The sequence below is a fragment of the Zophobas morio genome, unplaced genomic scaffold, assembly GCF_036711695.1.
Source record: "Zophobas morio isolate AGI-343-1 ecotype UQ-CSIRO unplaced genomic scaffold, CSIRO_AGI_Zmor_V1 ptg000049l, whole genome shotgun sequence".
Classification (NCBI taxonomy): Eukaryota; Metazoa; Arthropoda; class Insecta; order Coleoptera; family Tenebrionidae; genus Zophobas; species Zophobas morio.
The window spans coordinates 2034911-2058880 of NW_026972154.1; the positions used below are offsets into that span (position 1 = coordinate 2034911).

The following is a 23970-nucleotide window of genomic DNA, read 5'->3' on the forward strand; positions in this document are numbered from 1 at the left end:
ATTCCAAAAAAAACATTGAAAGTTGAAAAATCAAAAACCTGAAAAATCGAGAAACTGGGAAGTTCAGGAATCGAAAATATCGACAAATCTAAAAGTTGAGAAGTCGAAAAAACAAAAAATTTAAAAATCGAAATGTCGAAAAATCAAAAATTTTAAAAACGAAAAGTTGTAGAATCGAAAAATTGAACAACTAAAAATTGAAGAATCGATAAATTAAAAAATCGACGGATCCCAAACATGAAACATCGAAAAGTTGAAAAATCAAAAACCTGAAAAATCGAGAAACTGAAAATATGTATTGAAAAATCTAAAAGTTGAGAAGTCGCAAAAACCAAAAATTTAAAAATCGAAAAGTCGAAAAATCAAAAATTTTAAAAACCGAAAAGTTGTACAATCGAAAAATTGAAAATTTAAAAATTGGAAGACTCGAGATATTTCAAATTGAAAGATTCAAAAGTTGGAAAACATGTATGTATATATAAAATCGGAACATCGAAAAAGTGAAAAATTAAAACAAAAAACCGTAACAAAAAATTAAAAATAATAAACTCGATAAACTCAAATCGAGAAAGTGAAAGATTCAAAAGTTTGAAAATTGAAAAACAGAAGAACCAAAAAAAAATGAAAAATTGAACAATCGATAAATTAAAAAATCGACGAATCCCAAAAATGAAACATCGAAAAGTTGAAAAATCAAAAATCTGAAAAATCGAAAAACCGAGAAGTTGAGGAACCGAAAAGTCCAAAAATTCAAAAATTTAAAAAACCGAAACAAAAAATTAAAAATTAAAAACTCGAGAAACTCAAATCGAGAAAGTGAAAGATTCAAAAGTTGGAAAATTGAAAAACTGAAGAAACAAAAAAATGAAAAACTGAACAATCGATAAATTAAAAAATCCATGGATCCCAAAAATGAAACATCGAAAAGTTGAAAAATCAAAAACCTGAAAAATCGAGAAACCGAGAAGTTGAGGAACCGAAAATATTGAAAAATGTAAAAGTTGTGAAGTCGAAAAATCAAAAAATTTAAAAATAGAAAAATTGAAGAATCGAAAAATTGAAAAATAAAAAATTGCACATTCGAGGAATTTTAAATTGAAAGATTTGGAAAATACATATACATATACCGGGTGTTTGGAAAATGGCGGATTAACTCGTCGCTACGCTCTTAACAATCAACTGGTCAGTCTGGGAAAAATAGTAAAAAAATCCTCCTCATATTTTGGTGGAGTTTTAATGATATTAAAATTGGTTCTTTTGCTACGTTTAACGACTAAACAACACATTCATGTATGTCATTTGCCAAAATCGGTCTTATTTTAGCAGGACTAGCCCCGCCCATCCACCCTCTATTTTCTTAGAGGATTCTCATTTGCCAAAATCAGCCATATCTTAGAAGGTACTAGTAAAAATATGCGGGACTTCTAAATTTGTTTAAAAATCACTATTTGTCTATATTTTACAAAATTAACTATTTATTATGTTGATTACGCAAATTAGAGTTTAATTTAATTTATCATAACATAATTATTTAAAGTGAAAAAAAAATGTAGAAAAAACAAAAAGTATATTGGAAGTCTATAAAAAAATGTTACACTTCACACTTCAGACTTTTTTTAAAATCCACTAAAATAAATGAAGACGATTTTTTAACTGCATTCTTAAAATTTTGGTTTATCTTTCAACGTTATTACTCACATTAATATTTTACATTAAAGATTAGATCGTAGAAAAAAATCTCGTGTAAGCGTACTAAAGTGTTACTCCACAATAAATATATTTATTATAATATATTTGAAAGATCGTAAAAAAAATATTATTTAAGTACACAAAAAATGTGATAAATGAAAACGATTTTTAAACTCTAACCCAAAGACGGGTTTAATTACCGATTAATTTAAACTGTCGCGACAGAAATACTTATTTTCGCTAAATTTAAGGAGACGTAGAAAAAAATATCTGTGTCAGACGCACAAAAAATGTTGCTATACTGCTAATATGGAAACACTTTGTCTTCGTTTAAATTTTTAAATGAAAACGATTTTTAATTGTGTTAATAATGAATGTGACGATGTCACTCATTACCCGATATACGTAAGTAAAGTGGTATTTAACTCACTGTCGTATATGTATTATATAGTATAAAAATATGTATTTAGACCTACCGGAAAAAATTACAGCATGCGAAAGAAATTAAATAACACGTAAATAAAATTTCTATAATCTTACGCAAATATATTCAGATATTGAGAAAGTATATGTATATATGCATGAATATTAACAATCAATGAATAATAATAAAAATAACAGTTATAAAACATATTTTACGTTCCTTTGTAAATATTTAATATGGTAACCTATTGTTGACGAATAATAATTACTAAAACTTTTTCAAATTAGTTTTTTTCACTATTAAAATTAAATTTTTGCGGTTTCGCTATAGAACTTTTTTTATTATTATTTTGATTTGAATTTTTAAATAGCCTTGACTTTTTGTACAGTCGATATGTATATGAATTTGGCGATGTACTCAAAATTACACGGAATTATTTATAGTTCGCTCATGTTTGTATGTAACGGATTTTTCAATCATTTATAATTCAACTAGCAATAAACAATTTGTTTTTAAATTAATTTCACGTCTCGATAACACTGTAAAAACCCCAGTACAGCAAAAAACAACGCCGCTAGGCTTCGATTTCACAACAACCGTATATTACACACATGAACGGCGAGTTTATTCAAATGAAACCATTTGAATTCAATAAAATTTACAATCCATTGTATGCAATTTTAACACACAATTTTATCGGGTAACTAAACCATACCCATGTATTTTTATAAACGTACACAACATCGTAAAATAAAAAAAAAATGTTCTTTCATACATCATAAAACAAAAAAAAATTTTTTTCAAATCGAAAAAAACTACTAACGTTTATGTAATTTTAGCAGCTTCAACATCCATATGTTGTACGCAACTTCAGCCAGATTTAAGTATTTTTTTAATGGTATCTCGAAATTTAAAAAACAATTTCGACTTACCGAGGCGAAGCCCTGCACGAACCGGAGAGCAATCACTAACCCATAATGGGTCTCGCTGGCCCACGGGATGCACAAGCTGCACATAGCCGTCACCAGCTGTGCATACCCAAACACCCTTTTCGTGCCCAATTTCTGCGTCGCCAGCCCCCCGACGACCTGCGAGATGATGTAAGCCCAATAGAACGACGCCAGAATGTAACTCTGCACCCCCGCCGACCACTTCAGGGTGCCCCCATAATCCTGAAAGCCTCAACTCAGCCACCTCGAGACACAAAATCAGCGCCATACCACCGCGGTCGAGCTATTCGAGTCGTCGATCACGAAACAGTACTCCTGGGAGGTGTTCGTTACGGCCTGAGGGGGCTCCTCCACCATGGCCACGATGGCCAGGTTTATGTCGGTGCGCATCATGAAGGAAACGAGGAAGCCGGACCATGATAACAGATAGAGGACGAGCCTGGCAGGTACTTGACCTGAAAATTGGCCGGGTTAATGGGGGCAATTGGGAGCGGAGACACTCACTGAAGACCGAGTAGCACATTTCACTTAACTGGGAAGAGTGATCTGATTGAAGCGCTTATCAGCTGTGATAAAAATGAGTGGTTTTATTGGCGGACAAAGCTGGGAAGTGGTGGCTATTAAATCGTTTGCTCTAAGTGATGCATCGTAATAAGGCACGTGGTCAAGGGCATGCGGGAGTCAATTATTTCTATGGAAATGTTGCGCAAGAGGGCTTCTCACCGAATAGTCTGTAGATGAGGCACTTGGTCACTTCCTCCTTGGGGTAGGAGAGATCGCTGCTGTACACTTTATCTTCAGACATGGCGAGGAGGGTTTACTTGACTGTTCGGAATGTTATTAATCGGAGACTGAAGGAGCTCTGCAAATTAATAAACGAGAGTGATAAACCGGTTTGCGACGCCGCCGGCTACGTTTTGGTTTAATTGGTGACTAATCACCTCTTCAGTATTGTAACATTGCATAATGTTAATTTATTACCATAAACTGTTTCGGCGATTCTCAAGGACACGAGTCAGCGGTTTTCACGATACGATTTAAACAGGATGTAAACACACTTATCGGAAGAGTATAGGCGCAACAATAACTTACACAAACAAGTTTTGTGCTAATACGATTGACATAACCTCAATAAGCGGTTTAAGAAAAATCATAACTGACACTCTTTGTTTGTTACTTACCTCACGACATACGCCCCCACTTAATTGAAGTAAATCAATAATTAAACAATATAGTGCCATTTTGACCTAATATATCGCATTTAATTTCTTCGCTAAAACACCATTTTGTAATTTGACGACTGACGTATGACAGTGGGCGTTACAGGACACTGCGTTATCGACAATCATTAAAATCAAATAGTACACTGACGGACAAAAATAATGTCCGCCGCAGAGGCAATGGTCACAATTGTTGTGTACCACCGAAAGTAGCCGAATTTAACAGTTCCAAAAATAAATAATTTATCACCTTTCTAGAACCTTTCTCCCAAAATGTTCTTCATATAACGTCTACGGAAAATGTGGACGAAATATAGTCCATAAAAGACATGTATTGTATGATATTTATTAATAGTTTTTACTAAAATTAGCAAATTACATATTTGCGCTGATACATTTTATTAAACAATATATATGCCTTATTTTCATGATTCATCATTAACAAAAATTAATTACCAAAAGAGTTTTTTATTGATTTAGATTTGGGGGCTATTTTTGCCTTTCACCCCAGAATTTTTTGTGTATTATTTTAATCAACTTTGCCAAAAGTTGAAATTTTCCGTTCCTTCTTATAAAACTGCTTATAAAATTTTTGGCTTTTTTCCCTTCACTTCCGAAAATCACAGAAAACATTTTCGGTAACATTTCTTCTAAAAGTGCAACTTAGTCGGGAATTTTTAAACAACTTAGTTCAGAGCTCAAATTTTCGATGCCCCCTCCTCTTTTGAAATTTTTGACGTCCTTCCGAGTATTTTCGAAAATTACCTAGAAATATTTTTTGTTGGCTTCGTCTCGTATGAGAAGTCATTTTCGGCTTCATTTCTTCGATAGTTTTTCCAGAATCACCAAAATGAAATGTGACCATTTTTGGGTAATTTAAAAAATTTGATTTTGGAACTGAAAATTTAGAAAAACTTTGGTTGATTTGATTTATATCTCAGAAATGTTTGTGTATCTTTAGACAACTTTGTTAAAACCTCGTATTTTCAGTTCCTCCCACTTTTTTCGCAAAATTGTCCAAAACATACTGCAGAAGTCATTTTCGGCTTCTTTTCTTAAATAGTTTTTCCAGAATCACCAAAATGAAATATCACTATTTTTTGTCAGTTTTAAAAATTTATAACCTAGACTTTTTTCGAGCACTTTGAAAAATTACCTAACCATATTTTTTGTTGATTTCGTCCTACAGAAGTTACAGTCATCAACATTTCTATAAAAACTCTAACCACTTTTCGAGGACTACCAAAATGACATATAGACATTTTGGGTGATTTTAAAAATTTGATTTTGAATTTAAAAATTTATCAAATCTTAGTCTGGGTCCATTAACACCAAAACCTCATATTTTCAATACCCTTATGAATTTTTTGACCTATTTCCAAATATTTTTTAAAATAATAATGGAAGACATAAGTATTTTTATTGATTTCGAGTTGTAGAAGTCATTTTTGGCTTGTCTTCTTCGGTAGTTTTTTTAGAATCACCAAAATGAAATCTGGCCTATTTTGGGTGATTTCGAAAATTTGATTTTGAAACCTAAAATTTCGAAAATCTTGGTCTGGATCGATCAACATCCTATGCTTTTCAAAATAATTCGTCGAGATTTTATCTCAGTATTTTTGTAAATTTTTAGGCAACTTTGTCAAAACCCTCATTTAATGAAACTTTTGACCTATTTTCCGAGCACTTTCGAAAATTACCGAAAAGATTTTTTTGTAGATTTCGACTTGCAGAAGACATTTTCGGAAACATTTCTTCGAAAATTCCAACCACTTTTCCAGAATCACCAAAATGAAACGTGATCATTTTTGAGATATTGTAAAAATTCTACTTTGGAACCAAAAATTTCGAAAATCTTGGTCGAGATTTATATCCCAGAGTTTTTTGTTTATTTTTAGTCAACTTAGCTCAAATTTCCAATCCTTCTTCCTTTATTGAAATATATACGTTTTTGGAGCACTTTCGAAAATTACCTGAAGAAATTTTTTGTTGATTTCGGCTCAGAGAAGTTATTGTCGGCAACATTTCTACAAAAGTTCTAACCACTTTCTGAGAACCAACAAAATGAAATATTGAAATTTTTGGGTTATTGTAAAAATTTGTTTTTGAAACCGAAAATTTCGAAAATCTTAGTTTGGGGTTTGGGAACACGTATTTTTCTAATTAACTGAACCAAATTTTTTATCCCAGAGTTTTTTTTTTGTATTTTTCGGCACCTTAGCCCAATTTTCAATATCCCCCCTTCTTTTTTTTTTAATTTTTATATTTATCAAGGATTTTCGAAAATTACCTAAAGACATATTTTGTAGATTTTGGCTTAGAGAAGTTATTGTTGGCGAAAATTCCAACCACTTTTCGAAGAGCACCAAAATGAAATACAGCCATATTTGATTTATTTAAAAATTAGATTTTGAAATAGAAAATTTCGAAAATCTTGGTCTGGGTCTCTCAAACGCTATATTTTTCGAATTTGCTCTCAATGATATATATCTCGGAATATTTTGTAGATCTTAAGGCAACTTTGGCAAAACTTTATATTTTCAATGATTTTTCAAGCATTTTTGAAAATTATCCAAAACATATTGCAGAAGTATTTTGGACTTCTCTTCTTCGATTGTTTTTCTAGAATCACCAAAATCAAATATGACCATTTTGTGGTAATTTTAAAAATTTGATTTTGAAACCGAAAATTTCGAGAATCTTGGTCTGGGTCCCTTAACACGCGATGTTTTTGTAATTAACTGGTCAAGATTTATGTGCCAGAATTTTTTTTGTGTATTTTTAAGCAACTTCTCTCAAATTTTTAATACACCCCTGCCCTTTTTGAAGTTGATCCGTTTTTCGAGCACTTTCGAAAATTACCTAAAGGCATTTCTCGTTGATTTCGGTCTAGAAAAGTTATCGCCACCAACATTTCTTAGAAAATTCCAACCAGTTTTCCAGAATCACCAAAATGAAGTATAACCATTTTTGGATTATTTTAAAAACTTGATTTTCAAACTGACAATTCCGAAAATCCTGGTCTGGGTCTATCAACAAACTATATTTTTCGAATTAACTCGTAGAGATTTTATTTCAGAATTTTTTGTGTATTTTTAACCAACTTTGCAAAACCTCCAATTTTCAATACCTCATAAAATTTTTGACTTTTTTCCAAGCATTTTTGAAAATAATCGAAAACATGTTTTTGTATGTCAATATTTTTATCCGATTTTTTGTGAACTTTTAGGCAACTTTACCAAACTTTCAATAACTTCATTTAATGAAATATTTGACCTTTTTTCGAGCACTTTTTTGCATTGATTTCAACTTGCAGAAATCATTGTCAGCAACATTTTCGACTTCTCTTCTTCGATAAATTTTCCAGAATTATCAAAATGAAATTACCATTTTTGGGTTGGTAATAATATTAAAAATTTTTTTTGAAATCGAAAATTTTGAAAATCTTGGTCTTGGGTTTGAGAACACGTTGTTTTTCTAGTGCTATGTTTTTCTAATTAACAGGTCAGGATTAAATATCAGAGTTTTTTTTTATTTTTGGGCACTTTCGCTAAAATTTTGAATCTTTCCTTTCCCTTTTTGAAATTATTTATGTTTGTCAAGCACTTCGAAAATTACCTTAAGACATTTTTTGTTGATTTTGGCTTAGAAAAATTGTCGGAAACATTTCTTGGAAAATTCCGACAACTTTTCGAGAATCACCAAAATGAAATACAGCTATTTTTGGGTTTTTTAAAAATTTCGAAAATTTTGATCTGGGCCCATCAACAATTTTTGAATGTTTTTTTCAAACACTTTGTAAAAAAAATTATACAAAACATGTTTCTGTTGATTTCGTCTTGCAGAAGTCATTTTTGATTTATCTTCTTTGATAGTTTTTCCAGAACTACCAAAATGAAATGTGGCCATTTTTGTGCAGGTAATTTCAAAAAATTAGTTTTGAAACCGAAAATTCCGAAAATCGTTTTCGATACTTCCCCTTCTTTTTTGAATTTTTTTGTGTTTGTCAAGGACTTTCGAAAACTGCCTAAAGATATTTTTTGTTGATTTTGGCTTAAAGAAGTTATCGGAAACATTTCTCTGGAAATTCCAACCACTTCTCGAGAACCATCAAAATGAAACACACAGTTGTTTTAATATTTTAAAAATTTTATATTGAAACTGAAAATTTGGAAAATCTTGGTCTGAGGCCATCAACACGCTATGTTTTTCGAATCAACTCTTTGAGATTTTATCTCAGAATTTTTTGTGTATTTTAGGGCAAACTTGCCAAATTTCAAATTTTTAATACGTTTTTCCGAGCATTTTCGAAAATTACCAAAAAGATTTTTTTGTTTATTTTGACTTGCAGAACTCATTTTCGGCTTGTCTTCTTCGATAGTTTTTCCACTGAAAATTTCGAAAATCTTGCTCTAGATCCATCAAAACGCTATGTTTTGCTAATTAACTGCTCGAGATTTATATCCCAGAGTTTTTTGTGTATTTTTAGGCAACATAATTTTCAATACCGTCACTACTTTTTTGAAATTTTTACGTTTTTAGAACAATTTCGAAAATTACTTAAATACATTTTTTGTTGATTTCGGTCTAGAGAAGTTATTGTCTGTTACTTTCGACAAAAATTGCAAGCACTTTTCGGGAACCACCAAAATGAAATATACGGTTATTTTACAAATTTTTATTTTGAAACTGAAAATTTCCAAAATTTTGTTCTGACTACATCACCAGTTTGTGAATTTTTTGATCTTTTTAAATTATCCAAAACATGTTTTTGTTGATTTCCTCTAGCAGAAGCCATTTTCGACATCACTTTTTATATATTTTTGCCAGAATTACCAAAATGAAACATGGACATTTTTTAAATGATTGAGGTTTATATTCCAGAGTTTTTTTTTTGTATTTTAAGGCAACTTAGCTAAAATTTTCAGTCCCTTTCCTTCTTTTTCTAAATTTTTTATGTTTGTTAAACATTTTCGAAAATTACCTAAACACTTTTTGTCGATTTTTAGACAACTTTGCTAAACTTCAAATTTGAAATCTTTGATCTTTTTTAGAGCAATTTCGAAAATTACGGAAACATTTTTGACGATTTGGACTTTCCGAAGTTATTTTCGGCAAACCATTTCTTCGAAAATTCCAATCACTCTTCCAGAATCACCAAAATGAAACGTGGCCATTTTTAAGGTTTTGTAAAAATTTTACTTTAAAATAGAAAATATCCAGATTTTCAATATTCTCCGCTTTTGCGAGCACTTTTGAAAATTACCGACATACATTTTTTGTCAATTTCTGCTTAGAGAAGTTATTGCAGCAACATTTCTTCGAAAATTCTGACGACTTTTCCAGAATCACCAGAATGAAATATAGTCATTTTTGAGTTATTTTAAAAATTCGATTTTTAAACTGAAAATTTCCAAAATTTTGTTCTGGTTACATCAACAATTTGTGAATTTTTTGATCTGTTCTCAAGTACTTTTTAAATTATCCAAAACATGTTTTTGTTGATTTCCACTTGCAGATGCCATTTTCGACTTCACTTTTAATATATTTTTTCCAGAATTACCAAAATGAAACATGGACATTTTTTAAATGATTGGGGTTTATATTCCAGAGTTTTTTTTTTTTTTTTTGTATTTTAAGGCAACTTAGCTAAAATTTTCAGTCCCTTTCCTTCTTTTTCTAAATTTTTTATGTTTGTTAAACATTTTCGAAAATTACCTAAACACACTTTTTGTTGATTTTGGCTTGGAAAAGTTATTGTTGGCAACATTTCTCTAAAAATTCCACCCTCTTTAAGGGAACCAGCAAAATAAAATACATACATTTTTGGATTATTTAAAAAATTTTATATGAAAACTGAAAATTTCGAAAATTTTGGCCTGGGTCCATAAACACGCTATGTTTTTCGAATGAACTCGTCGAGATTTTATCCCAGAATTTTTTTTAGATTTTTAGACAACTTTGTCAAACTTCAAATTTGAAATTTTTGACCTTTTTTAGAGCAATTTCGAAAATTACGGAAACATTTTTGACGATTTCGACTTTCCGAAGTCATTTTCGGCAAAACATTTCTCCGAAAATTCCAACCACTTTTCCAGAATCACCAAAATGAAACGTGGCCATTTTTAAGATTTTGTAAAAATTTTACTTTAAAATCGAAAATATTCAGATTTTCAATAATCTCCGTTTTTGCGAGCACTTTTGAAAATTACTGAAAGACATTTATTGTCGATCTCTGCTTAGAGAAGTTATTGCAGCAAAATTTCTTCGAAAATTCTGACCTCTTTTCGAGAATCACCAAAATGAAATATAGTCATTTTTGACTTATTTTAAAAATTCGATTTTTAAACTGAAAATTTCCAAAATTTTGTTCTGGCTACATCAACAATTTGTGAATTTTTTGACCTTTTCTCAAGCACTTTTTAAATTATCCAAAACGTGTTTCTGTTGATTTTCACTTGCAGAAGCCATTTTCGACTTCACTTTTTATATATTTTTTCCAGAATTACCAAAATGAAATATGGACATTTTTTTAAATGATCCAGGTTTATATTCCAGAGTTTTTTTTGTATATTTAGGCACCTTAGCTAAAATTTTCAGTCCCTTTCCTTCTTTTTTTAAATTTTTTCATGTTTGTCAAGCATTTTCGAAAATTACCTAAAGACACTTTTTGTTGATTTTAGCTTAGAAAAGTTATTGTTGGGAATATTTCTTTGAAAATTCCAACCGCTTTTCGGGAACCTGCAAAATGAAATACAGACATTCTTGGATTATTTTAAAAATCTAATACTGAAGCCGAAAATTTCAAAAATTTTGGCTTATGTCCATCAATACGCTGTGTTTTTCGAATGAGATTTTATCCCAGAATTTTTGTGAACTTTTAGGGAACTTTGCCATACCTCAAATTTTCAATACCTTACCCTATGAAATTTTTGACCTTTTTCTTGAGTATTTGGACTTGCCGCAGTCATTTTCGGCAAAACATTAATTTTTTCGAAAATTCCAACCATTTTTCCAGAACCACCAAAATGAAATGTGGCCATTTTTGAGATATTGAAAAAAATTTATTTTGAAATCGAAAATTTCGAAAATCTTGGTCTGAGTTTATCAACACGCTATGTTTTTGGAATTAACTCGCTGAGATTTATATCCCAGAATTTCTTGTGAATTTTTTAGGCAAACTCAAATTTTCAATACATCTGCCTTCCTCTTTTGAAATTTTTGACGTTTTTCTTTCGAAAATTACCTACCTAAAGTTTTTTTTTCATTTGGACTTAGAGAACTTACTGTCGGCAACATGTCAGAAAATTCCAACCTGTTTTCGGGAACCGCCAAAATAAAATTTTTGGGTTATTTTAAAAATTTGATACTGAAACTGAAAATTTCGAAAATTTTGGTCTGGTTCCACCAAACGCTATGTTTTTCGAACGAATTCGTTGTGATTTTATTCCACAATTTTTTGTAAATTTTTATACCTTCACCTATTGAAATTTTTGACCCTTTTCAGAGCAATTTCGAAAATTACGGAAACATTTTTTGAGGATTTCGACTTTTCTAAGTTATTTTCGGCAAAATATTTCTTAGCAAATTCCAAACACTTTTCCAGAATTACCAAAATGAAACATGGCCATTTTTAAGATACTGTAAAAATTTTACTTTAGAACCCAAACTTTTCAGATTTTCAATACTCTCCGTCTTTGCGAGCAGTTTCGAAAATTACCGAAAAACAGTTTTTGTCGATTTCTGCTTAGAGAAGATATTGCAGCAACATTTTTTCGACAATTCCGACCACTTTTGGACAATCACCAAAATGAAATATAGCCATTTTTGGGTTATTTTAAAAATTCGATTTTTAAGCTGAAAATTTCGTTCTGGCTACATCAATAATTTGTGAATTTTTTTATCTTTTCTTAAGCATTTTCCAAAATTATCCAAAACATGTTTTCATTGATTTGACTTACAGAAGTCATTTTCGACTTCATTTCTTAGATATTTTTTCCAGAATTACCAAAATGAAATATGGCCATTTTTTAAATGATCGAGGTTTATATTTCAGAGTTTTTTTTGTATTTTTAGTCACCTTATCTAAAATTTTCAGTCCATTTCCTTCCTTTTTTAAAATTTTTTATATTTGTCAAACATTTTCGAAAATTAACAAAAGACATTTTTTGTTGATTTTGGCTTAGACAAGTTTTGGTCGGCAACATCTCTCCGAAAATTCCAACCACTTTTCGAGAACCACCAAAATTAAATACAGACATTTTTGGATTATTTTAAAAATCTAATACTGAAACCGAAAAGTTCAAAAAATTTGGTTTGTGTCCATCAACACGCTGTGTTTTTCGAATGAGATTTTATCCCAAATTTTTTGTGAACTTTTAGACAACTTTGCCATACTCAAATTTTCAATACCTTAACCTACAGAAATTTTTGACCTTTTTCCGAGAAATTTTGAAAATTACTGAAAACATTTCTTGAGTATTTCGACTTGCCACAGTCATTTTCGACAAAATATTAAGTTCTTCGAAAATTCCAACCACTTTTCCAGAATCGCCAAAATGAAACGTGGCCTTTTTTGGGATATTGAAAAAAAAAAAAAATTTGAAATCGAAAATTTTGAAAATCTTGGTCTAACTTCATCAACACGCTATATTTTTGGAATTAACTCGCTGAGATTTATATCCCAGAATTTTTTATGTATGTATATATTTTTCAATATATCTGCCTTCCTTTTTTGAATTTTTGACGTTTTTCTTTCGAAAATTACCTACTTAAAGTTTTTTTTTTCATTTGGACTTGGAGAAGTTATTGTCGGCAACATGTCAAAAAATTCCAACCAGTTTTTGAGGAACTCTAAAGTGAAATTTAGCCATTTTTGGGTTATTTTAAAACTGGAAATTTTTAAAATCTGTGTAATGTAATAATATTGCTGGAGAGTGATATTTACGAAAACAAGTCATTTAAATTCAATCTGCCAAAAATTTTACCGACTTGAAACGTTTCATATCTGATAAAATATTGATTTACTCGAAACAGTTGTCATTTGATTGAATTATTGCTATTACTTAAGTCTATAAATGTAAAATCAATAGTTACTTAAAAATATACACCTAGGTTAATTTATTATGATAACTTTAAGCATTTTGAGATTCTGGAACGATTCGGGTACTTTCGGCAGTCTATATATATTTTTTGGCCGTCAGTGTATGCAAGGACGCCACCAAAAAGGAAACGATACATTTAAGCAAAGCTAAAATTCATAGGAAAGATGGCGCCACCCTATAGTATAAAATAAAGCATTAAATTTTGAAAAATGCGACGACATGCAAAGGTCCAGAGGCAATTTTAGTAGAAACAAATGTCTGAAATTCATTTCTGACCCGAAACTAAAAAAATTGGTAGCATATTGTGCTTCACCAACTCCAATAATAAAAAAAAAAATCAACGCACATTTACAGAATACAATTTATTTAATTTAAATATAAAATAACAGTACCACTACCATTTCTTCCATTCCATCCCATCAGGCGGCTTCACCGCCACCTTTTCCTTAGAAATCTCGTCCCAATTGGTGCTAAGAACAGTCCCTCCACTCTCCATCTACAAACCCTACTTAAGCCACACTCTCACCCAATCAAATCACTTACATAACTCTTATTCATAGCCCTCTTAACCTCGTCGCTGCCCTTTCCGTAAATCTCCTGAAACAACTTATTAAGCGCCTCCTCGCCCTCAGGCTTCTCTTTCGCCTCCTGCTCCTTCATCTCCTTCTCCACAGCCGACCAGTCTTTGCCCTTTTTCGACGTGGGGTAGGCCGGCGGCCCGCTCGCTTCAGGCACCTCCTGTGGGATTGCCTTGGGGATGTTTTTCTCCTCGCCTTCGAGTTTGCTCCATCGGATGCCTTCGCGCTTCTGCAGCTTCACCTCGATCTGTCAAAACCACAACTGATTATCCGCAATGGGAGGGATTCGTACTTACCTTTGAAGGGGTGATTTTGTACGAGCATTGTTCGGGGACGATTTCGTGGGAGAGGTTGAACTTAACCTGGATGTCCTCTTCGTCGGGGAATTTGACGTCGAGGTGAACACAAGATGTAGAGAAGTTTGTAGTTAGATTGTCGTTTTTTACGTTTTTGATGAGTACGGTTATTACGACGGCCGTTTCGGTTTGGTACCAGTCGTGCTTTACTTGCACTTTTGGCTAAAAATAAATTGTTTTAACCTTACTTTTTGGGTGAGGGGGGTTTTGTTACTTGTTCTGTGTGTTCGGCTTCGGCCATTTTTTCAAATATGATTAAATGCGGTTGAGTTTGATGTTACGGTTGGTTATTTTTTATGAATAAATGTAGATTTGTACTCACGAGAGAATAAATATAAACATTCTAGAAATTCGGAAAGTCTGGCAGATGACAGGTTTGACGCTTGACGTTTACAGGGGTGTATAAAGAGTTGCCTAACTTTAGTTAATGCGTAAATGTACAGTACGACCTATTTGTATAGCCGATGAGTAAATTTAATATTATATACAGTATGATGCGGTTGCTTATATAAATAAAAGATATAATTCAAAATAAAAAGTAGCAAAAAATGAAGAAAAACCTTCCATCAATAGAGTGTTTCCACTTTACAACTATATCGTTTTATTTGTTGTTGTTTATTATTTTGTTATCTTATCTTTTTTGACCTATCTACAGATCTGATAACATTCGGAAAATAGTAAATAGTATTTAAATATAAGGTTAACAAAATTATCAGCAATTAAAATTAATTTTGTAAAAAATCCATTTCCAAGGATGATTCAGTTATAATTTATGTTGCTCGCCCGATATATTTATACATAAATATAATATAAATAATGGAGAAAAAATCGAGGAATGAGCACAGATATCGGATAAACGTAAACACGGATAGGAGAATAACCTCGGAAGAGACGATCTGGGTTATATCCTACCGCCGTGAAGGAAGTTACAGACAAAGAGGTAATGAGTAGTGAAGGGGCAGAAAGAAAGAAAAGGGGTAGAGAAGTCGCCGAAAGATATATAGAGATGGAGGAGGTCAAGGACATGATCACCGAACTTGCGACACAAATCAGAGATGATATGAGAGAAAGTAATAAACAATTATTGAAAGAATGTAATACACAGCTTAAAAAGAGCTTAAACAGAAGCAAAATCAAGAAGTTAGAGATAAGCATGAAGAATGGAAGCGAGCTAAGGAGGAAATGGGAAAGAGAGTGGGTGAAGTAGAAAGTCAACTAGACCGAATTGCGAGAAAAGAGAAGAAACAAAGTAGTGATGATGGGATTGGAAATAGGAACAGGAGAGCAGAAGCAGATAATTGAAAAGATGACAAAATTTTTAGAAGAGAAAGCCAAAGCAAAGAGTAAAGTTAAAAGCTCGTACAAAATTTCAGAGAAAGTTTATGTAATGGAATTCGAAAATAGAGAAGAAAAAATCAATGTAATGAAAAGCAAGAACTTAAAAGGGTCGCCAATTTACATAAATGATGATTTGACGAAAACGCAAAGAAAAATTCAAATCAAAATAAAAGAAGAGGCAATAAAAGAAAGAAATAAGGGAAACGTGGTTAGAATGGGATATAAAAAGTTAACTGTAGATGGCAGAAATTTTGAATGGAATGAAGAAGAGGGTAAACTCAAGAAGGTAGAAAATTTTTAGCAAAGAGACAAAAGAAAAGGAAGAAAAGGAGGAAAAATGGGAGGAAACAAGGCAAGAGAATAATGGATGCAGGTAGGGAAATCGGAAAAAGAGAAACTGGTACAAAATTAGGAGAAAAAGGGGTGAAGGTACTATTTTGGAATGTCCAAGGGTTGCGAAAAAAGGGAAAATGAGTTTTGGGACTACGTATGAAAATTTAATGTGGTGGGGCTAGTAGAAACATGGGTGCAAAGAGAAAACTGGGAGAAATTTGAAGAGACACTATCACAAGAATATGTGTGGGAGTGTCAAGGGGCGACAAAGGAAAAGAAAAAGGGGAGAGCAAGCGGAGGAATAGTAATGGGAATTAGAAAAGAAATGCAAGAATTGGAAAAGGAAAGTAATAATAAAAACGGACTAATGAAGAAAGTAATACAGCTGGATAACAATCGATGGGAAAGAATAATCGTTTAAAATGGAGAAAACCAAGATAAACATAGAAAAGAAAACAAAAGAAAAAGGAGATGAAAAAATACTTACAGCAGGGGATTTTAACACAAGACTGGACGATAAGGGGACAAGAATAATAGATAAAGAAAAGGGAGAGAAAAGAGGATCAAAAGACAAAGCAAATAACAAAGAAGGGAACATATTGTGGAAGATAATAGAAGAAATGGGATGGGAAATTTTCAATGGAAACAAGGAAGGAGATGAAGAAGGAGAATGGACGTACGTAGGCGCTAGGCGAGAATCAATTATAGACTATGGGATTGTCAACGAAGAGGCGTGGGAACAAAACACGTACTACAACACCGAAGACACATTAATCAAAACTGTAAACAACAATTTTAAATTTCACATTAATTTCCACAGTGAAATTGAAGATCAGTTTAAATTAACTTTCGAAAGATGTTCTAAATTAAAACCAAATGATAGACATTCACTTCTCCGCCAGTGTTATTCTAAAAAGTTTCTAGCAATTGTAGAAATAATGAACAAATGAACTCCTTCATTTTACCAAAATATCTCACAAACTCGATCTCTTTTGAAAAACTTCATACACTTATCTACTAATTAACACATGTAAAGATAACATAATAAATACAAACACCAATCATATACCCTCCACCCCTCATTGGGAAACACGGTTAAATTATAAAATTAATAACATTAGAAAACAACTAGGTCAAATAACACAGTACCTTGGAGGAGTTAAAACACCACATATCATGACATGTATGCATTCGATACTGACCAACAATAATTTTCATCAAACTGATTACGATGAATACAACACAACACTATCCCAAATTAAAGATACCCTATTACAAAAGCTTTGCTTATATAGCAAAAGACTTAAAAGATACCTGAATCTGGAAATGGTGCATCGTCCCAAAACGATGATCTAGACGGCGTAAAAACCATTCTGAACGGGCTTGAGATTGCGGACAAGGATAAAATTCATACGTTGCGTCTTGGCCGCCGAGGTGCAAATTCTAGACCGTTAAAGATATTTCTTGGTAGCCGCAGCAATGCCCTTCTGGTCCTGAAGAATAAAACTTACATTTCAGAAAAAAACTCCGGTATAAAGATAACGAATGACGAAACACCCATGCAACGCGAGTACAAAGCTAAACTTCGGGCAGAACTTGAACAACGGAAAACGGCCGGTGAAGAAAATTTAACTATCCGCTATGTCAAAGGTAAACCGAAAATTGTCCCATTGTCACCTCTGTACAAAAAACAAACAAAAAACTAAATTCTAATCTGTTCACCTTCTTTGAGCTTACGGTTTATTACACAAATATAGCATCCCTCTTGGCCAAATTTGACGAGTTTCTCTTGTCAGTTTCCAATTTATCTCCTACGTTTATTCTCATAACGGAGTCATATCTTAATTCCTTTATTCCTGATTCTATAATAAATATCCCTGGTTATTCGATATATAGGAGTGACCGCACTTACTGCAAAGGTGGTGGAGTTTGCATTTATGTCTTAAACACTTTAAATAAAATCCCAATAGATGTCGATCTTTTGGATGAATATTCTACAATTCACATAGAATCCTTATGGCTAAAAATTACAATCTCTAATATCACACTCCATCTGGCTTCCATATATCGTTCACCTTCAACATCATTTGATAATGATTTATCATTAATTCAGGCTCTAACACTTGCCAGTGTAAACCTTAATAATTTGTGGAGATTTCAACTTTCCAACGCTCAATTGGCGCGTGCCCCTCCTAATGGATGGTAATACTCAGGCGGCAAACTTTATGAACTTTTATCTGAATTCTAATCTGCACCAACTAATACTTGAACCGACTCGATTCAGAAATAATGACAGACCTTCAACTCTGGATTTAATATTTACGAATGATCGTCAGCTTGTTTCGACTACAGAATATTTTCCTCCAATAGGTATAAGCGATCATGTCGTTCTTCTTTCAAAGTTACAATTCCTTCTAGATAGCAGTCATGGTAGAACTATATGTAAAAAAATGTACCGTCTAGCTGATTTTGAAGCTATAAAAACCTACTTATCTGGGTCTGAACTGGATTCAATTAACTTCAATATGTCTCTTGAAATCATGTACAATAATCTCGAGCGATTGTTAAACGTTTCAGTTGAACGCTTTGTTCCAGTTCGTAACATCAGAATTAGGGACAAACCATGGATTTCTAACACCATTAAATATCTAATTCGAGAAAAGAAAAAAATGTGGCTTCAATATAGGCGCAGTAATGACAACGAACATTATTCGCAATATCGTGCGGTTTGTAATAAACTTAAGACAGCAATTCGATCTTCAAAATCTAGCTACGAGATGAATCTTGCAACTAAAAGCAGCAAGGAATTCTTCAAATATATTAACAAAACCCTAACAAGTAAAGTACGTACACTTCGTTTAAGATCAGCTGATGGTGATGTATTGACATTACCATCAGCCATCGCTGATTCGTTTGCCATTGAATTCGAACATAATTACGTGTCTGAACCGCCCGGTGCTTTGCCTTCTTTATGTCCAAATACCCGGTCAATTAACAATATTCATACTGTTATTTTTACGGAACCAGAAGTTTTGAGAGTACTCCAGTCCTTTAAATTAGACTCATGTCCTGGACCAGACGGTTTTCATCCTATATTACTGAATAAATGTGCTTCAGTTCTATCTAAGCCAATCGCTGCAATAATGCAACAGTCACTTTCTGTAGGTTCTGTACCAAATGTTTGGAGGTCTGCTACAGTTATTCCAGTCTACAAAAAAGGTGATAAGCTTAATCCAGCAAACTTTCGACCTATTAGTTTAACATCGTTGCTTTGTAGATCTATGGAAAAAATAATTAGCCAACAACTGACTGAGTTTTGTGTGAACAATAATATCCTCAAGCCCAACCAGCATGGTTTCCTTCCCGGTAGATCTACAATATCTAACCTTCTAGAGTGCCTTAACAAGTGGACCAAGGCTGTAGACAATAATCAGCCAATAGACATTGTTTATCTTGACTTTAAAAAAGCATTCGACCGTGTTCCTATTCGCAGATTACTACTAAAACTGGAACATTATGGTGTTCGCGGTGACTTACTGAGGTGGATAGCGGAATTTCTTCAAAATCGTACCTTTACAGTTAAGATTCTCACTGAACATTCACAAGCTACACCGGTTCTTAGCGGTGTTCCACAAGGGTCCGTGCTTGGACCCATCTTATTCAATATCTATGTTAGTGACCTTGCCTCCTTGTTTAACTGTTCATCCGCGTTGTTTGCTGACGATACAAAGATATTTTCAAATCCTCTCGAGAATCCTGATGCTCTTTCTAATGATCTCAAACTTGTGGAAGATTGGTGTGACAAGTGGTTACTATCCACAAATGAAGCTAAATGCACTGTATTACATATTGGGTCAAACAATCCACATAAATCATATTATCTTAACGGAATTGAATTGCAATCTGTAAAACAACAAAGAGATCTAGGTGTTATTATATCAAGTGACCTCAAATGGGCATCCCACATTGGTGCTGTGGTTAAAAAGGTTAACTCGCTGCGGTACTTAGTTGCTATCAGTTTTAAAAATATTTATCCTGCTTTGCTAGAACGCATCTATAAATCGTATGTCAGACCAATTTTTGATTATGCCGCCCCAGTGTGGAATCCTTACTTTGCTGGTGATATCCATGTCCTAGAACAGGCACAACGACGTTTCACTAAACTGTCGCCTGCTTTAAAACATCTCCCCTATGAACAACGACTTACTGCCCTTCACTTATCTTCTTTGACTGCTCGACGAATTCGTGGCGATTTAATTGAGACATACAAAATATTGCATGGTCACTATACGTGTCATTTATCATTGTTTGTACTCAGCACTAATCTACACCTACGAGGACACAATCTGAAGCTAGTACGTGAACGGTTTTACAAATTGTGTAGGCAACACTTCCTCACAAACAGAATACCAAATTTGTGGAACACTCTGCCGAATGATGTTATCGCAGCCTCGTCACTCAATGCCTTCAAGAACCGACTTGACGCCCACTTTTCTAATTCTTTCTAGCTCTTTTTAAATTTTCATCATTATTGTATTCATATTTATTTATATTATCTTGTATTAATGCACACTCTGACTTTGTAATGAAGTGCATCGGCATTTTGCCGCCTTACTTCTACTTCTATAATAATAATAATAATAATACAAACAATCACATCTCAGAAAAATTCATAACACTAAATTTTTAAACAACGAAAAACTATTCTATCAACATTTAACTAATTCAAGCAATAAAACTCAATTATCCGGTGAACTTCCAAGTTCACAGGATGTAACAACATTTTGGTCAAAACTTTGGTCTCAAGAATTTGAATTTAACCAATCTGCCAAATGGATTCCTCATATATCCCATAAACTATCCACAATTACACCAATGAATGATCATCAGATAACACTTGCCGAATTAATAAATACCATCAATAAGACACACAACTGGAAATCACCAGGACCAGACAAAATACATAATTTTTGGATAAAAAAATTAAATTGTGTACATTCATTTCCTACATCATTTAAATCAGTTCCTTCTTGATCCATCCTCCTTTCCAACATTCTTATGTCATGGTGTAATATACCTAAAACCTAAAGATAACGACACAAAAAATCCATCAAAATACAGACCTATCTCATGTTTACCGACAATATATAAAATATTAACCTCATGCATTACACAAAAAATCTATCAACACTGTTTTAACTCTGACATCATTAATGAAGAACAGAAAGGATGTATTAAAGGATCCTTTGGTTGCAAAGAGCAATTAATCATAGATTCCATCATCTGTGAACAAGCTAAAAAAGAAAATCGAAACATATATACTACTTTTATTGATTATAAGAAAGCTTATGATTCTGTCCCTCATTCCTGGCTATGCAAAATTCTGGAATTATACAAAATTGATTCTAAAATCTGCACTTTTCTCAAATGTTCCATGGAATTTTGGAAGACCACCCTCCAAATAACTTTAAATGAACAAACAATTCAGTCAGATCCAATAATGATCCGAAGAGGAATTTTTCAAGGCGATTCTCTTAGCCCGTTATGGTTCTGCTTAGCAATAAATCCCCTCTCCGATATCCCGAACAGCTGCAATTATGGGTTCAATATAAGAATTAACAAACAAAAAGAAAACAGAATAAGTCACTTGCTGTATATGGATGACATAAAAATATATGCAAGAACACAAAATCAGTTAACAACCTATTAAATCTGACTGAACAGTTTTCCGGTGATATTGGTATGTCTTTTGGTATTGAGAAATGTAAGACCCGAGCAATCAGAAAAGGCGTCCAACACCAAGTACCACATATAACCCAGAATAACGAAATAATCGAAGCCCAAGAACGAAATGATACATACAAATATCTAGGTGTCTGTCAATCCTCCCACATCAATCATACCAAAACGAAAACACAGTTGAAAGATCAATACCTAGCGAGATTAAAATTAATATTGAAGACAGAGTTAAATGGAAAAAATTTAATGAAAGCAGTAAATACATTCTGCGTTCCACTGCTAACATATTCTTTTGGAGTCATTAAATGGTCCAAAACTGATCTTGAAAATTTAAACATGGCAACAAGGAAAATCTTCACACAGTATAGAAGGCATTGTCCAAAACCATCCATTGAAAGATTCTCATTACCAAGACAGAATGGAGGAAGGGGTTTCCAGAACCTAGAAAACTTATATCAGAGACAAATCTCAGATCTGAAGAAGTATTTTTTGAAACGAGCAGACAGAAATGAAATGTTTCGCACCATCACAAGAGCAGATTTGAACCACACACCCTTAAATTTGTCGAACACCGAAGAAATCCAGACCCTCCATACAATAGACAAAATAATAAGTGGGCTAAAACAAAAACAACTACATGGAAAATTCTACAAAGACTTAGAAGAAACTCATGTCAATAAGAAGATGTCATTGATTTGGTTAAAAAAATCAAGTTTGTATGCCGAAACAGAAGGATTTGTGTTTGCTATTCAAGACCAAGTAATCAATACCAAGAATTACAGAAAATACATCATCAAAGATCCGAATATAAGAAACGACTGCTGTCGCCTCTGCAAAGCAAAACCTGAAACGATCCAGCACATGATCTCCTCGTGCAGCATCCTGGCACAAACTGACTACAAAGCTAGACAAGACAACGCAGCCAAAATCATTCACCAAGAATTAGCAACACTTATGAACTTAATCGAAGATACGACACCCTATTACACTTACATTCCATCTCTGTTCCTTGAAAATAACAAATACAAATTATACTGGGATCGTACAATACTTACAGGCTTAAACATTACAGCTAACAGACCAGACATCATATACTTATCAAAAAACACACGAACGAAGCCATTCTCATTGACATTGCTATTCCTAACACAAACAACATTATTCAAACATACCACACCAAGATTTCAAAATATCTACAATTATTGATAGAAATGAAATCCATGTTGAATCTTAAACAAATTTCAATTCTACCCTTAGTTATCTCTAATGTAGGTGTAGTCCCAAATAGCTTAGTTGAGAATTTAAAGTCTTTGCATTTGAATGATTCAATAGTTGTCAAAATTCAAAAAGCTATTTTGTTAGGAACATGTCATATTGTTCGTAAGTTTCTCGAACAGTCTGATCATGTCAGTGAGATTAGATTAGCACCAGTAGGTCAGAGTAGTGTAGGTCACTTTCCAAGTGATGCGCGGATAAATGATCGGTAGTTACTAGACTTTTGGGGATGGGGTGAGATTAGAGAATAATAGCAGATTAATTTGTATGCTGTAATTCTAGGATCTCGAAAGTTGTTTTGTTAATCTCATCAATACATATCATTTCTTGGTCTTAGTACCCGTAATGATAGAAGTCTTGCCTGAATGCCGGTCATTTCCGGGTCAGTGGTGGGTCTTAATAATAACAAGGCTTTATTCCTAACAGGTTTACACCCAATAACAAGGAAAACTAAAACAGTAAAAAAATAACATGCAATTCCAAAGTCACTGAACTTAAGTATAACATAAGGCATTATTAATAATAAAAGCTCCCACAAAACTACAAACTATAAACCTTACTACTTACTAAAATACAAAGAAAGGATTTGATTACAACTGATAGCGAATCGTAATATATATCGCAATGAGTAGATATTTCATTTACCTTATTGGACATAACAACTACTGGAGATTTACGTAGTACGTTTGTCTTATATGGTGGACTATAAAAAATTTGAGATTGGCGTGAATTAATACGAGGTACAACCAAGTTAAATTTGTCCAGAAGACTTGGACAATCTATTTTGTTGTTAAACAAATTAAAAACAAATTTCAGGACAATAATATTGCGCCGATTCTGGAGAGCTAGAAATTCAAACCTACCCAGTAGTGCAGCACGATCACAACCCCCTTCAGGATAAACTTTATCTACACAATAACATAAAAATTTTAGAAATTTGCGTTGAACAGCTTCAATATTCTTA

At 32.8% G+C, this 23970-nt stretch overlaps 2 protein-coding genes across 3 annotated transcripts in view; both read right to left on the reverse strand.

Annotated features, from left to right (window-relative positions):
• The window catches only part of LOC135142676 (putative inorganic phosphate cotransporter), a 33754-nt gene extending 29387 nt beyond the window's left edge, over positions 1-4367 (reverse strand). The window contains exons 1-5 of one of the 2 annotated variants that reach the window (XM_064074426.1): positions 4045-4115; positions 3787-3925; positions 3568-3629; positions 3334-3518; positions 3046-3285 (exon numbers count right to left, since the gene is read on the reverse strand). In XM_064074426.1, the coding sequence (XP_063930496.1) occupies positions 3046-3285; positions 3334-3518; positions 3568-3586 (444 nt within the window). In that variant the 5' untranslated portion in view covers positions 3587-3629; positions 3787-3925; positions 4045-4115. Of the gene's footprint in view, positions 1-3045; positions 3286-3333; positions 3519-3567; positions 3630-3786; positions 3926-4044; positions 4116-4244 lie in introns of those variants that run through there. The other variant, XM_064074425.1, reaches the window with a different exon arrangement.
• Positions 4368-13734: 9367 nt separating this feature from the next.
• LOC135142596 (protein SGT1 homolog) lies at positions 13735-14720 on the reverse strand. Its single transcript, XM_064074332.1, has 4 exons — positions 14536-14720; positions 14262-14483; positions 13931-14212; positions 13735-13883 (listed from the first exon to the last, which is right to left on the reverse strand). Exons 1-4 carry the CDS (start codon positions 14560-14562, stop codon positions 13782-13784), a joined length of 633 nt encoding a protein of 210 aa, XP_063930402.1. The 5' UTR covers positions 14563-14720; the 3' UTR covers positions 13735-13781.
• Between the last annotated feature and the right edge of the window lie 9250 nt (positions 14721-23970).